The 13853-nt window shown below is 47.3% G+C and overlaps 5 protein-coding genes across 5 annotated transcripts; 2 read left to right on the top strand and 3 right to left on the bottom strand.

The window, feature by feature from the left end:
* Nucleotides 1-225: 225 nt before the first annotated feature.
* On the top strand, nucleotides 226-2469 carry PSV08DRAFT_380069 (P-loop containing nucleoside triphosphate hydrolase protein; the record flags this gene model as incomplete). The annotated part of the gene is made up of 2 exons (XM_066093383.1): nucleotides 226-2097; nucleotides 2173-2469. The coding sequence occupies 2 exons, from the start codon at nucleotides 226-228 to the stop codon at nucleotides 2467-2469; spliced, it is 2169 nt and encodes a 722-aa protein (XP_065948443.1).
* Nucleotides 2470-2948: 479 nt separating this feature from the next.
* Nucleotides 2949-3353, top strand: PSV08DRAFT_380065 (uncharacterized protein; the record flags this gene model as incomplete). The annotated part of the gene is made up of 1 exon (XM_066093382.1): nucleotides 2949-3353. The coding sequence occupies one exon, from the start codon at nucleotides 2949-2951 to the stop codon at nucleotides 3351-3353; it is 405 nt and encodes a 134-aa protein (XP_065948442.1).
* A 1208-nt stretch (nucleotides 3354-4561) lies between these two features.
* On the bottom strand, nucleotides 4562-7438 carry PSV08DRAFT_404558 (uncharacterized protein). Its single transcript, XM_066093693.1, has 3 exons — nucleotides 6433-7438; nucleotides 5675-6382; nucleotides 4562-5614 (listed from the first exon to the last, which is right to left on the bottom strand). The coding sequence occupies exons 1-3, from the start codon at nucleotides 7101-7103 to the stop codon at nucleotides 4804-4806; spliced, it is 2190 nt and encodes a 729-aa protein (XP_065948441.1). The 5' UTR covers nucleotides 7104-7438; the 3' UTR covers nucleotides 4562-4803.
* Nucleotides 7439-8604: 1166 nt separating this feature from the next.
* PSV08DRAFT_187140 (uncharacterized protein) lies at nucleotides 8605-10944 on the bottom strand (the record flags this gene model as incomplete). The annotated part of the gene is made up of 3 exons (XM_066091959.1): nucleotides 8605-8753; nucleotides 8807-8931; nucleotides 9500-10944. 3 exons carry the CDS (start codon nucleotides 10942-10944, stop codon nucleotides 8605-8607), a joined length of 1719 nt encoding a protein of 572 aa, XP_065948440.1.
* A 1085-nt stretch (nucleotides 10945-12029) lies between these two features.
* PSV08DRAFT_326789 (uncharacterized protein) lies at nucleotides 12030-13601 on the bottom strand. The gene is made up of 2 exons (XM_066092719.1): nucleotides 13347-13601; nucleotides 12030-13298 (listed from the first exon to the last, which is right to left on the bottom strand). The coding sequence occupies exons 1-2, from the start codon at nucleotides 13476-13478 to the stop codon at nucleotides 12276-12278; spliced, it is 1155 nt and encodes a 384-aa protein (XP_065948439.1). The 5' UTR covers nucleotides 13479-13601; the 3' UTR covers nucleotides 12030-12275.
* Nucleotides 13602-13853: the final 252 nt, after the last annotated feature.

Genomic DNA, 13853 nt, shown 5'->3' with positions numbered 1-13853 from the left:
TATGCTTTTTTTGAGACATGAGAGGCGGGAGTTTAGCTCTAACTCTGTGCTAAGAAGGTAGATCTGATGACTGTTAGTTTCCACCTATCATTTCGACCTTCGAGGTTCAATAGTTTTCTGTGTTGGGCTGGGCCCTGAGACCAAACCTTTGAAATAATCATTTCCTCAGTTCACCCACCATACACATAAAGCGCGCATCGTACGAGATCTTCATTCACATCCACAATGGTTACCAAATCATTCGACATCCGTATCGTTCGTGAACTCTGCTCAAAAGATCAACTAGACCTGCTCGACTCTGTAGATCGTCTACGCTCTCAGGGAATCGACCATTATGTCTCTCTGCCACAGATCATCGTTTGCGGCGATCAGTCTTCCGGCAAAAGCTCTGTCCTTGAAGCTATCTCCGGTGTCTCTTTTCCGGTCAAGAGCAGCCTATGTACTCGTTTCCCAACCGAATTAGTCTTACGAAAGACATCAAAGATCGGCGTCAGCGTCTCCATCGTCCCAGATCGCTCGCGTAGTGAAGTAGAGCGCGAATCTCTTAGCAGTTTTCGCGAGACGCTCGACAGCTTCGCTGCACTCCCAACATTGATCGAGAATGCCAAAACAGCCATGGCCATTGGAAGTCTTGGTCGAGCTTTTTCGAAAGATCTCTTACGGGTTGAAGTGTCGGGTCCTGACCGACCGCATCTTACGATTGTAGACTTGCCGGGCCTTATCCATTCAGAGACAAAGCAGCAATCTGCAGCTGATATCGAACTCGTACAAGATGTCGTCAAGTCGTACATGAAAGAGCCCAGGAGCATCATCCTCGCGGTTGTATCTGCAAAGAACGATTATGCCAACCAGGTTGTGCTGAAGCTCGCCCGAGCTGCCGACAGAACCGGAACTCGCACGCTTGGTGTGATCACCAAACCTGACACTCTGGTTCCAGGATCTGACAGTGAAGCCATGTACATCTCGCTCGCTAAAAACCTTGATGTGGAGTTCCGTCTTGGATGGCACGTTCTCAAGAACATGGATTCGGAATCTGGATCCGGGACACGTTCAAATCGTGATGAGGAGGAAAGTCATTTCTTTTCCAACGGCATATGGCCCACGCTGCCTGGATCTATCCTGGGTATCGTGCCATTGAGAGAGCGACTGAGCAAACTCCTTCTTGTCCAGATCGCAGCGGAACTCCCGAGTCTTGTGGATGAGATCGAACTCAAGTCTGCCGCTTGTCGCACTGGACTCGAAAAGCTAGGCCAGCCTCGGGCTAGTATCGAAGAACAACGCCAATATCTAATCACCCTCAGCCAAGCATGCCAAGCCCTCACCAAAGCCGCTGTCGACGGGACCTACAACGACGACTTCTTCGGTAACGCGAAAACTGACGTTGGCTATCAGAAACGCATTCGTGCTGTGGTACAGAACCTCAATCAGTCTTTTTCAGAGACAATGGCGCGCGAGGGACACCGCTTTGTCATCACCGACTCTTCGGACGCAAGTCTTCTACAAGCTAGTAGACCGAAGGAAAATATCCTTAGCCGGTCAGAGTTCCTTAAGCGTATCGAGTTCCTCATGAACCGTACCCGCGGCCGCGAACTCCCCGGCACCTTCAACCCCATGGTAGTATCAGACCTCTTCTTCGAGCAGTCATCACCCTGGGAAGAGCTTGCGAAAGCTCACATTGTACAAATTGTAAGTGCGGTTCGGGCTTTTCTCAGACACCTCACCTCCCATGTTTCAGATATTTCTACATGCGGTGCATTATTTCAAACCCTAGTAGAACCTGCACTCGAGAGGATTTCGGAAGATGTGAAAAGCAAGACAACAGAACTGCTTGCTTCACATCAGCGCGGGCACCCCATCACCTACAACCACTACTTCACAGAGATGGTGCAGCAAGTCAGAGAGAAAAGAATCACAGCAGAACTCACGCGCATCATCCAAGACGTCTTCGGCGTTAGCTCACTTTACCCGTCTGGAAAATCTCGATGCGTAGAGATGGACTATCGGCCGTTGCTAGATGCACTCGTAGCGCATAGAAACCCTGATTTGAATCAGTATGCGTGCTCCGAGGCGCTGGACTGCATGCAGGCCTACTACAAAGTATGTCGTTAACCACAAAATTTCGGTGAATTCCCTTCAGAAAACCGTATGTTAACATATATGTTGTTCCCTTAGGTCGCCCTTAAACGCTTCGTGGACGACATTGCTGTTGAAGCTGTAGAAAAAGATATCATCGCTAAACTCAGCAATATCGTTTCGCCGATCAGAGTTACCTCTCTTGCCTCTGATGTGGTGACAGATATTGCAGGCGAGTCCGAGGGGAGCCGAGCTGAGCGCAGCCAGTTGGAAACGCAACTGGGCGTACTAGTCCAGGGGTTAGAGACATGTAAAAGATTCATGGTAGAAACGCTACAAGGTAAGCATCAAACCATGTTGTCAGCAGATGTTATATTTAGAGCAAGTATAAACTAAATTTTGGCCTTGTATAGATACACCGAATACACTGCTCCTCCGACATAGGTCTAGAGATTCTTTGTCAGACCTGTCTTTGAACCTTCTTCGCACAGAACTTCATGGAGATGTCACCAACGATGGACCAGGAGAAGCTGGCATATCTCATGACAAAGCCCATGTTGAGCGGGCCTTGCCAACAGAACACGAAGCAGAATCAGAACGAGGATCTGAGTCTCCCGAGGATGAGGATCTCGCTGGGCCTATGAGTGAGTCGACGTCTGACTCATGGGATTCTTCGTCAGCAAATGTTTCATATGGGAAGAAGAATAAGAAGAAAGGAAAGAAATATGTAGACATGTGACTCTGAATGATCTTTTCTCTATACAGAAGATGAGCCTGAGAATGGGTATTGGTTGTGCAGCTGATGTTCCGATACCGTAACCGATCCAATCTGCCAAGGCGTCTGCTCATAGTAACGTTGTCATTTTGGATCTCCTATGTGGCGAGTCACACTTGTTCCCTTGAATTATGGATCTTTCTGGCAACGGGGAGTTTGCTGTTTATCTGTAACAAAAGGGCATGGTCTTTTTCGTATCTTACCTGACTATTCGTTCTACAATTCACACGTTCATCTTGGCAAGCCAGCCCTTTGGTTCAAAAAGATTTTCCGTCCAGCTATAAATTCTTTGAGTGAGAGTTGCAAAACCCTAGGTGCAATCTCTCACACTTCCTACATACGGCTCAAAGGGCTACTGTTGTCTGACTCGAAAGACACCATGTGCTATAGTCAGCACGACCCTAGTGGTATCGTCGATAACGGTAGGATGTTTCGTGTTCTAACTCTTTTAGCTGGTAGGCGAGGTTCCATGAGCCTTAGTGATGAAACAAGGAAAGTATGTTAACTACTTATTCTTAGCGCGCTTAATGAGTGTGCGATCCATTAAGTATGTTGTGTAATATACAGCGAAGCATTCAGCTGTCCTTGCTATAAACTGGAATGCGAAACACAATTCAGATCTCATCTGCGTCCGAATGCTGTGTTATCATCCAATGGGTCGATGTATTGAAAGAGCTTTGTCCTTTCCCATATTTTGTAGGGTATCTCTCGGCTCACTGATACCACCAATCCAGCTTTTGATCATGTTTTTCGCATGGTCTCCTTGCCTGAGGATTAGGAGTCACTAGATTCGTGACTTTAGGTAAGTACTATCATGCATGCTGCGGGGCTATAGACCAGTCATAAGGTGTCACGAGGTGTGCCAATGCATAGTTGTTAGGGGAAATTGAGTCATTGTTGTTGCGCTAAGCCATTTTCGATTATTTGCGAACATGAGATGTCCCAATACACGCTTTACGTTAGCGTTGCGCGTTCTTGTTGCGACGATCATGTAGAGTCGTATGCGTTCGTCAAATAACCACGCCGCAGTCACGTGACATACACGATGACCAGAATGACTTGGCACCACTTAACGCCATTCCTCACCGCAATACAGCATCCAAACATGAGTATGTCATAATTGAGCAGTGAAGGGAAGAGAATCGTAAGTGTCAGCACTAAGTGCAAGACGACTGGGGTTGGTGTCATCATGCAATACGATTCCAAGTACGCCCACAAACTGCTAACGTCTCACGGGCCCGTAAGCAGTTTGAAGCATTCAGCCTGAGCCGCTGTGCCGCAATCCTTCCCACCGTGCCACATTCCAACCAATCAAGATGTGGACTAACAGCTCGAATCCATGTTCTGTGTCCCAAGGTGTGCATTTCCAAGGCCATACCAGCCACCAACAAATTATTCCCGACTACGTAACATGTGGAGGGTCACAGCGTGCGAGACATTGCCGGACTACTGTGCCGCTCGCAAATTTCAACCTGACCCAATCTTAACTTCATCGTTGAGACCATTGGTCTTTGCGTTTGTGCTGCGACGGAGCTGCAGGATTTGGCGCTGTCTCGAGTTGTGGGCAGTTCGATAATCTGTAGGTTGCTAATCCATTTCTGTACTCACGGTGCCGCCAGCGTCGTGCGCCAACGATGGCGACAGGCTAACCGCTCACTCCCATTCTACCATGCGATGAAACCGGCTCGGTTTCTTTTCTCTCAGCGAATCCAATAATTAATAAAACTCAGGTGGGCACCAATTGCATGCATCAACTTTGAACCAATTACAATTTTAGAAAGTTAAACCTAGCCATTGCATACGATCTGCGGTGGCGGAATATAAGAAGGTGTAGTCCCTAACTGCAAATAAACTGTAATGAAATGACAATAATAACACAAGATAGCAGCGATGATGGTCCATTTGCCCTAGAAGTCTCGGCTAATTACCTGTCCTATGACCTAGGATACGTCTGATCAAACGATGCATGTTCTCCGACCAGTACTACATAGATATCCAAGTTTTGCATAATACTCCGCCTGATTTGACTTCTTCTCCAATACCAGCCTTGAAAACCCCGTGCGTGCATGTAGGAAGACTTCTACCAGATGGTTCACCATTTGACCCCATCTCGTAAGCTCGAAATCTATTAAAGTGCCATCCAATCCAGCAAATATAAATCCCAATGAATTAAGAATATCACCAACAGAATCCATTCCCTTTGTGAAATTAGCTCGGCCCATATAGATCCTGGTAAGTAGCAGTTGTGGTTCCCAAAGCGACAGTCGGGGTACATATTCAGCTGGAAGCGTGTAGGTCTCTCTGAGCGCCTTGAGCAATCGTTCCATCTCTGTTATTGGGATGTCGTACACGTCTGAGAACGAATCACATAGATTCCTCAATTGCCCCTGTAAGTTTCGCCTATTGACGAACACTGAAGCCTTGGTGCTTTTGATATCTTCGCAGCGAGCGCAGCTGCAAACGAATCCCCAATTTTTGAACTTCTGCTCTATATTCGTCGCTTCATCTGAAATTGCACAGGGAAATTTCAATTCGGTATCAGCTTCCAAATCCTTGGCTGCGCGTATGATCATCATATCTCCAATGAACGACCTAGAAACATTGCCGATACAACTATGATTGACGTATGAAGCTTTAGTCCAGATGCCACATGAATGGAATTCCGATTTTGCCTTATTTCTGTTGGCTATGATGTCTCTGTGCCAGTTCAAGCTTGATATAGGACAGCCAAAAACATTCAAAGCCATTGTCCATTCGACGAGAAACCTTAGGAAAAACACTGTCAGCCTGTGCACTGATTACACTGTTCCTAAGGGGTGCGCTTACGTGTCGACCACTGGCTTTCCACCCACAAGAGATACATCCACTGCTTTGTAATCGCCGTGGTATAGGTTAGTGAATTCAGAGGTAGTCGAAGGGCTGCTGTAAAGTTTCTGCACGACCAATCGAATGAGATCGGCTTGGCCGCCCAAGAATCCTGTTTCTGTCTCAACGTTCATCAGTAATGTGATGCTTGCATTGCTGCGAGATACTTCATCAATGTAAGCATGAGCAAATGCTTTTTCGCATAATATCAAATCCCCGACTTTCATCGACTTGGTTGCAAATACTCCGCGGCCCTTTGACCTTGTTTCTCGTACCTCCACGGGTCCCATGTACGTAGCATAATCCATGTGTGGGGGTCTATGCTTCTTTGCTTTCGCTTGAAGTAGCTTGAAGTCGAAAATCCCGCTGCTGCTCTCGGTACACCGACCACGAGCACGGCGGAGAACAGCAACCGCCTGTTCATTATGCGGGAACTTGTTGCAAAGCGTTTCGAGCACTCTGCGGCATTCTTCGAATCGAGCGAGATGATACAGCGCTTCTGCCGCACGGAATAGTGTTTTCTCCGATGGCTCTTTGCCAAAGTTTGGGAAGCCCGTGTCAGAAAGTGCGGCGTCGTATTGCTGGGTTTTGAGATATGCTAATGCCCTGTTTCTCTTGATCACTTCAATCTCGCTGAGCTTATGTGAAGACGCTAAACTGTTTGAGTATCTGTCAATGTATATTAGCGCAGCCACTCTTTTGTGGCATATCTCGCTTACACTTGAATGGCTTTCCAGTACTTTCCTTTTCCCATAAGGGTATTCCCCTCAAGCTTCAAAGCGTCCGCTGACTTTCCAATCTCAGATAGTTGTGGTCGCCATGTCTGGGGTACTTTTAGATCGTCTTTGTCAAGAAACATGACATCTGAAACGTGATCTACGCGTATACCGTATTCCCCAGATGCCATGACTTTGAAGAATGGCTCCTTGATGATCAGAATCGAACCTTCTCCAATAATATCTGAGGCTGCGCGGCTGTGCTCATCTCTCTGTCGGTATAGCTGCAATACGGTGACGTCCCTGTTTTGGTCTTCTACCAGCACTAGTATCCCTGTCATACGGTTTGGCGCCGTGAGAGTGCGCAGGAGAAGAGAGGCACCCCGATGATGTGTCTCGAGCCTAAGTTTTCCAATTGATAACGACTTCAAAGTGTCGACAGAGACGGTACAAGGCGGGTATGCTCCGCGAACGAATGACGAGTGTACCATATGTGTTTGGTTGCTTTGCTTCATTGACGTAGCCATCGAAGCCATCATGAACTCTAACAGCATCTCTTCTCTTCCCTTGCGGTCTCGAGGGCATTGTCCCTGTTTTTGTTTTGCGTTCTGCAGTACGCACTTCTGCTGTTTCAACATACGGCCGAAGTTATCGAGATCTTTGCAGACGTCCATTGCTGCGAAAACTGTTTTGATCGATTCGGTGAAGCGGAAGGATGAGTTTTGAGTATCTGAATATGCTGTTGTTCTCGTTCTGTTGAACCAATGCTACGTGGCCAGATATGAGACGAAACCGATAGTCTAAGTGACGAGCTTTCCGCATCTATAGGCATAAACTGAGACTGTGCTTGCTTACAGATCAACAAGTACAATAGACTGTTTGCACGTGAGATAGTGGCTACTAAAAGTTAATGGTCTTTTGCTCATTGAATATCCATTTTTGATGTTCTGTGAAGTAGGGTTGGCAAAGATCAAACTTGACGACTACTGCAATAGGTCAGGCCAGTTGGACTGGCTTGATTTTTGACAGCTCTATCGCTAAGATTCGCCGCTGTGCGAGGGGCTTCGATTGGTTAAGAGCAGGACACGTAGGTCCGTACCACGCCACAGCCATACCTGAACTAAGCGAAGATGCGAATTAGCTGTGCAGGATGCATGCGCCAACTATAATTTGAGACGCATAATCATTGATAAGAGATGATTGATCGTACCTCTTGGTATATTTCGATTGTAATAGGCAACAGTTGATTGATAAAAATGCATGATCGATCCGCAGCAGGCTGAGACTTGCCAGCCCTGATAATTGGCATAGTTAAGTATAGGCTACTTTTTATATACCAATGGTGTAATAACGATCTCATTTTATAATACAACTAGGGTTTATGCGTAGTCACAGTCCCTCCTAGACGTAAATTTCAGGCTTTTTTTTCTTGTTCTATGGATTTATACTAAGTTTGCTAATAACTAATACAAACTTATCTAGGCCCCCGTTACCGATATTACCAGTCATAATGTGAGCTTTCATCTAAATCATGTGTGGCACCAAGACTCACGCTATTTCTTCATCATGGATTATCACAGATTTCAAGTTGCTGGTGAAAGAAGAATCATGAATAGATCAATGTATTAATAGTACATGTCCCGTCATTGCCCTTGACAGGTTAGCATAAATATGGGGGATAAGCAGAGGTGAATTTGCCATAGAGGCTTATACTGTGTTTATTTGTTAGGGGGATCAATCACTAGAGTGACTTAAATACATTGTATGGTCTAGTCAACATCATTTAGGTAACGAGGATGGTAAGAGAACCCTCTATACTTTCCTTAATGATGGAATTCCAAAAGAATAAAAAGAATCATCAATTCACATAGGCTGAAAAGTAATAGTGTTGCCATCCTTTGTTTGGTTGCCACTGCAACGCCAATTGTCAAAACCGCAGGCCCCATTATTTTTTATGAGTCCGTTTCCACGAAACACAACAATTCTGAAGCCGCCTCCACGCCCCATGGGCTGTAATCCAGACTCAAGAATCTGCTCAAAATAATGATTCCCATCTATAGGAACATGCATATTCCATATAGCAATATTCACCCGCATTCCTGCTTTCTCATATTCCAACCTTGTCCTCTCTTCTAGGTACGCAATCTCTCGCTCTCGAATAATTAGTAGGTACATTTACAGTGCTCCGGCAGCATCAGCCGCATTGATGTGACTACTATATCCAATGGCTTGGAGAAAGCTGCTCATGCCCTGCACGTGCTGCTCATCTATTATTTCCGGAAGTTCGATGCTTGGGTATTTTCCCCGCCGCAACTGAAACGCTGCTAAGGTTATTGTTGCAAGCTCAAGGAGTGGAATATTATTCCGGAACGCTCACCTTGAGATCGAGCTCGTTCGACATCCCCATCTGAGTCGATCACCCAGGCGTTGAGAGCTCCGGCATCCTGAAAATGCGGCCAATAATCCTTAGTCTTGAGCCGACAACCGAATGATGAAGACATTCTGGATATGTTATGTACATTAAATTGATGATGGAATTTAGTGTGTGAAAGATGGAAGCCTGGTGAGACGGCTCGGGCAGCTTACCCCGCTAATGGGGTTTGGCCAGCCAGAAAAGTCTTTTGTATCTGACTGGACCGCCTGACTTCTGTACGACAGTGAAACGTAAGCATGCAAAATATATTCATGTCATTTGTGAGGGTAACTTGGGTCCCATAGTGCACGTCACCATGGCTGAAGGCATGCATCCGCTGAGAGGCTTAGCCCCTTCATCGCAAAACAAGAAAGCGGTCATCAAAAGCAAAAGGCGCAACCTTTATGTACAGCAGCATAGACAGAATCAGAGGTACTAGTTCAACCCATCGTTTCCAAAGTTATATCGATACCTGTATATTCCAAAATCCGCATCTGAAAATTCGCACAATCATGGCAGACAGCATTCGTAACATGTATGACCGGTCTAATAACCTCCACGGGCGGGCCACAGTAGCTCCGACAATCCTCTGCGCACTTGACCCTAGAGTTTGTACTGTTACGAATGCATTGGTGCAGTCTGGTCATCCTCTCATACCTTGCGTACTCTGCTTCGGGAGCTTGCCGTGCTGGCTTTTCTTGCAAAGAAGTATAGTGCCACAAAATGAACGCCATTAGCTGCTTCTCAGCATGACATGCATAAAAGCTACCCTTCCGACCAAGATGATCGTATTCATGTCGTTTGAGGTTGTGGCCCACGATTCTGCTGAATTCAAATACTCTCTTCGTCCAGAGTTCTCGATCAACACACCCATCGATATCTGCAAACTCCCCTCCACTCCAACCGCTGACTGCAAATACAAGGTTGTATGTTTTTCCACGCTCAAGATATCCAAAAGATTTTCTCTTGTCTGCCATTGGGATTTGGTATGCATCACGGAATACAGTCACCATTGTCTGGACTACAGATCGGGAAATGGAGACCTCTGATGCATTGAATTTTCGCGCACGGTTCTGCTTATGTTTCCTTATGCGTTTCTGTGTAGCTTCGTGTACGATGCAAGCATTAATTATGATCTGTACGCGATCGATTTTCTCCTGATGCTCCCGATACTTTATACCGACAGAAGTGTTCGGATCTTCGTGATATCTTAGCAGGACGTTTCCATCGGTGTCCTTGATAACTTCTGGTTTTGCAGGCAAGCTACAGTTTGGAAAGGATGGCGTATGACAGTATATCCTGGTAGCTTCTAGCTTCTCTAGAAGTTCTTTGGCGTGAGAGAGTACGCTAGCTCCACCTCCGTCACAACTCGAGATTGAGGCACCATGCGAGGCGAGGTACGTTGCGACCTCAGTCCGACCGTATCGCAGTGAAATGATCAATGGGGTCTCTCCACTCTTGTTCTTGGAGTCAATCAGCGATCCTTGTTCCACTAGAAATTTGACCACATCATAGTGACCGTCCATGCAGACTAGAGCTAGCGCAGTGTTTCCGTCAGAGTCCTTTCTGTGAAGAAACATCTCGGCTGAATCCGTGCTCTCTAAGCAAAGTGCAGCTTGTTCGATATCACCAGTGACACAGTGGGATATAAACCACGTGTATGCTTCCTCGCCAAGTGCCAAGCGATTCAGTGGCTCCAGAAGATGCTCTTCACTGGGATGACCTTGAATAGGTCCTTTCGCTGATTCCTCAAGGACCTCTTCTGTTTCAAGGTCTTCGATATCGGCCCCAATTGTTCTCCACATACCAGCCTCTCTATCCAATTCAAATCCCAACTCAAGCTCTTCGGCAATACTGTTTGCTTCAAATGGCCAGACTAGTTGGTACTCTTGCTGTAGCTTGTCGCAATGTGAAAGCCGGCTATTGGGATATCCTTCGGGCGCCCGGTTAGACCCATGAGTGTGCACGCTTTGGCAAGTAGGAAAGGGACAAACTGTAAAGGCTTTCAAGTCATTCCACTTGAAAACTATCGCTGGTGCTTGCGTTCTGCGTTTTCTTATCGCCCATTCAGGAGTCTTGTGAGGCGTAGCGACTTCAGCCATTTCAGGTGATAGGATGATGCTTAGAACACTAATGACAATGTCAGTGTCCGTTCCAGCAAGACACAAGGTCGTACTCTTGAGGGCGCGAACACATCGTCTGAACAAAGGTGACGATGGGTTAGCGAAGATAACGTTAACTGCGGGGTAGTCGTGGTAACGGACATCTGACTGTTGACCGTGTCTGTGCGACCCAATCACCTGTTGGGGGGCCAACGACACATCACGATACAGTGTGTCATTGGTCTGCCTCGTGCAGGCCGACGAAGTCAGCTGAAGCGTGGGTTGTTCGTGCCCGTCCAGCGGGGCTATATTGCTATGTGGATCGTGCCAAGCACTAGTACACCCATAACATTATCGTTCGAAGGGGCGTTTACTCTAGATGGACTATACCATATACTGAAAGATACCGTTAGTACTAAGAGTCAATAGGCATAGGGATCTCCTCAGTGGCACGAGCTACTAAGAGGCATTCGAGCCAACTAAAACGTCACAAACTGGATTTAGGGTTGAGTCCAGTTGGGCATATATCTCTAGCGTGTGCTCGAACAAGGCTGCAAAATCCAACTTTTGATACTTCCCACTCCACGAAACATCAGCACCGAAGCATTCACAGAAGCATGGGCTACAACAGGAGTTCCGGTCCAGGATTCAAGCAGGTGTCTACAACTCGTCGTGACCAATGTAGTAATGAAGGACTTCACGGCTCCGCGTTTCATATCTCATCCTCATTCTACCTCTTGCAATGCAGCAGTCCGAGCTTGCCAGGATATAGCGCTATATGCAACCACTACTCGTATAACCGCGAACGGTGAGTGGAGTAGGAACGGCTCACTCAAAGAGGAGAACGGGCGCCTAAGGACTGGCGTAGCGCGGAACCAGGGCCGGTCCACCAACAGGACAAGACCTTTGCCTAAACCTATTAGGGTTTCTAACAGGCGACTCGGAGGATGATCGCGCTGCACGAAGCCAATAACTAGCATGTGTTCCAAGGTTCTCTTAACGTGTCGTGAGTGCTCTCACAAGAAAAGCAGGCCTGTGACAGGGGATTAGGTGAGCACGGGAGCGGGGGGAAAGCGGGGCGTGCATGCTAAATGTCGGACAGCCGAAGATAGCTGATGACTGACTGGTCTTTGACCTCCATACCACATTCAGATTACATCACGCTTTTACAACAGCGATACCAAAGATAGAAGGTATGTAGCAGTTGGCGGATGTTGCAAAAGAAACCTTTGCGGCCGTAGCATCACTGTTCGCCTAACAGACGCAGCACGAGTCTTCGTGCCTTTCCATTACACTCCCACATCATCAACTTCCGGCTAAGAACGACGGACTTAAAGAGTGCCATTGCGCATTGTTGAGGCGGCTGCAGACCTCGCTTCGCTCGTGCTGTTTGACTCTTTGAGAAACGGAGAAGCTCGGAGAGCATCAGCTTGGATCTTCCAAAGTGGCGTGGCAAGATCGATAAGCTGTGGTCCGAAGTCTGCTAGCATCTCGCGAACTTGATCTTCAGATGCGCGGGGACAAGTCGAGAGCGCTCCATCCGACTGGAACGTTGCATCCTCCCATTGTTTCTTCCATTTAACAACAGCTGATTGCATCTCTTCACTCTGCGTATCCACCCCCATTGCCACCATATAGAAGGAAGAAGTGATTGCATGCTTCGTTTTTGACTTGAAAAGGCGCACACTTGAGCACTTTGTGAAGGTGTGGATGATCTCAGCGGTATCGAATGACTCTGGCTTGTGCATGACTAGGACCAGTGACCCTTGATTGCGTAGACGCTGAAGTGCGAGGACTAACTGGCTCGTGGCTAACCGTAGCCTCTTATGCGACTCATGATGTTCGGCATCAGCATGCGCACGTCGAGTCGTTGCACCTGTCGTGCCACAGGACACAAGGTCAAATGTCTCGTTCTGAAACGGTCTTTTTGACGAGAACTTTGCGATGTCCGGGTGTTGAGTCGGTATGGATGTTGCTGGCCGTCCCATCTCGTTTGCTAGCATCGTGATATCGGCAAATTCTATAAGAACCTTCAAATCGTCCCTCCATCCTGGCAGCATAATTCGCAGACCTCCCATCTCTGATGGCAATGTGATGCCCCGTATCCTGGCGTCGCGATGTTTACGGAGCACAGTTTGGGTGAACCCACCCGGGGCCATACCGATATCCAGGACTCTTGGGGACTGATTCCCATCTGCTGCGAGTGTAATGACTGATGTATTCTCATCCATTTCTTGTCCGATCTCACATGTCATTTTGAAGAAGCTTTGCAATCGCTTCTGTGTTCTATTGGCGTTGTCGGATTGTGCACGACGAGCTTGGAAAAACAGATCGCCCTCGGAGGTATTCCAACCCTAATGGCACGTAAGTAAAGGATTTGATAATTTTTTGCCCCTAGATACCTTCAATCGGAGACTAGCCAGTGCTTTGAAAATCTGACTGTTCTCTGTCAGATACTGTGCGATGATCGCCGACACCGAGATTTCCTCAGGTGGCAAGGTGCTGCGCATCATCTCCTCTAGGTCTGGGTTCATGGCTAGAGTGTTACTGGATTGAATTTTGGGAAACTAAATGGGAAATATCTAGCGTCCGAGGCCAGAGGAAGGTTATTGAAAGATGCCAAAAGGATGGAAGCGCCTACTTCTCCAGCAATTCCACAGTATCTAGGGTGTTGTGCTTCGAACAACGTTGTCGTAAGGGCCCCGTCTTCATATGTAGGAGCTTATGTCCAGCTGCGGGGTACGCAGGAGGCTATACGACATGAGGATCCCCAACAGACAGTGTACAGCGCATGCATGAAGAACGCCTCCTTGATGTGACTAGCGGTATTTACTACGGTGAAGTGGTAGATAGATGGGCTGAGGTAAAACGCGCTATCCGACCATTGTTCACACGGGACCATAGTTCGG

Source organism: Bipolaris maydis (genome assembly GCF_028858645.1).
Source record: "Bipolaris maydis strain C4 unplaced genomic scaffold PSV08scaffold_13, whole genome shotgun sequence".
NCBI classification, from domain to species: Eukaryota; Fungi; Ascomycota; class Dothideomycetes; order Pleosporales; family Pleosporaceae; genus Bipolaris; species Bipolaris maydis.
This window is presented reverse-complemented; position numbering and strand designations above follow the sequence as displayed.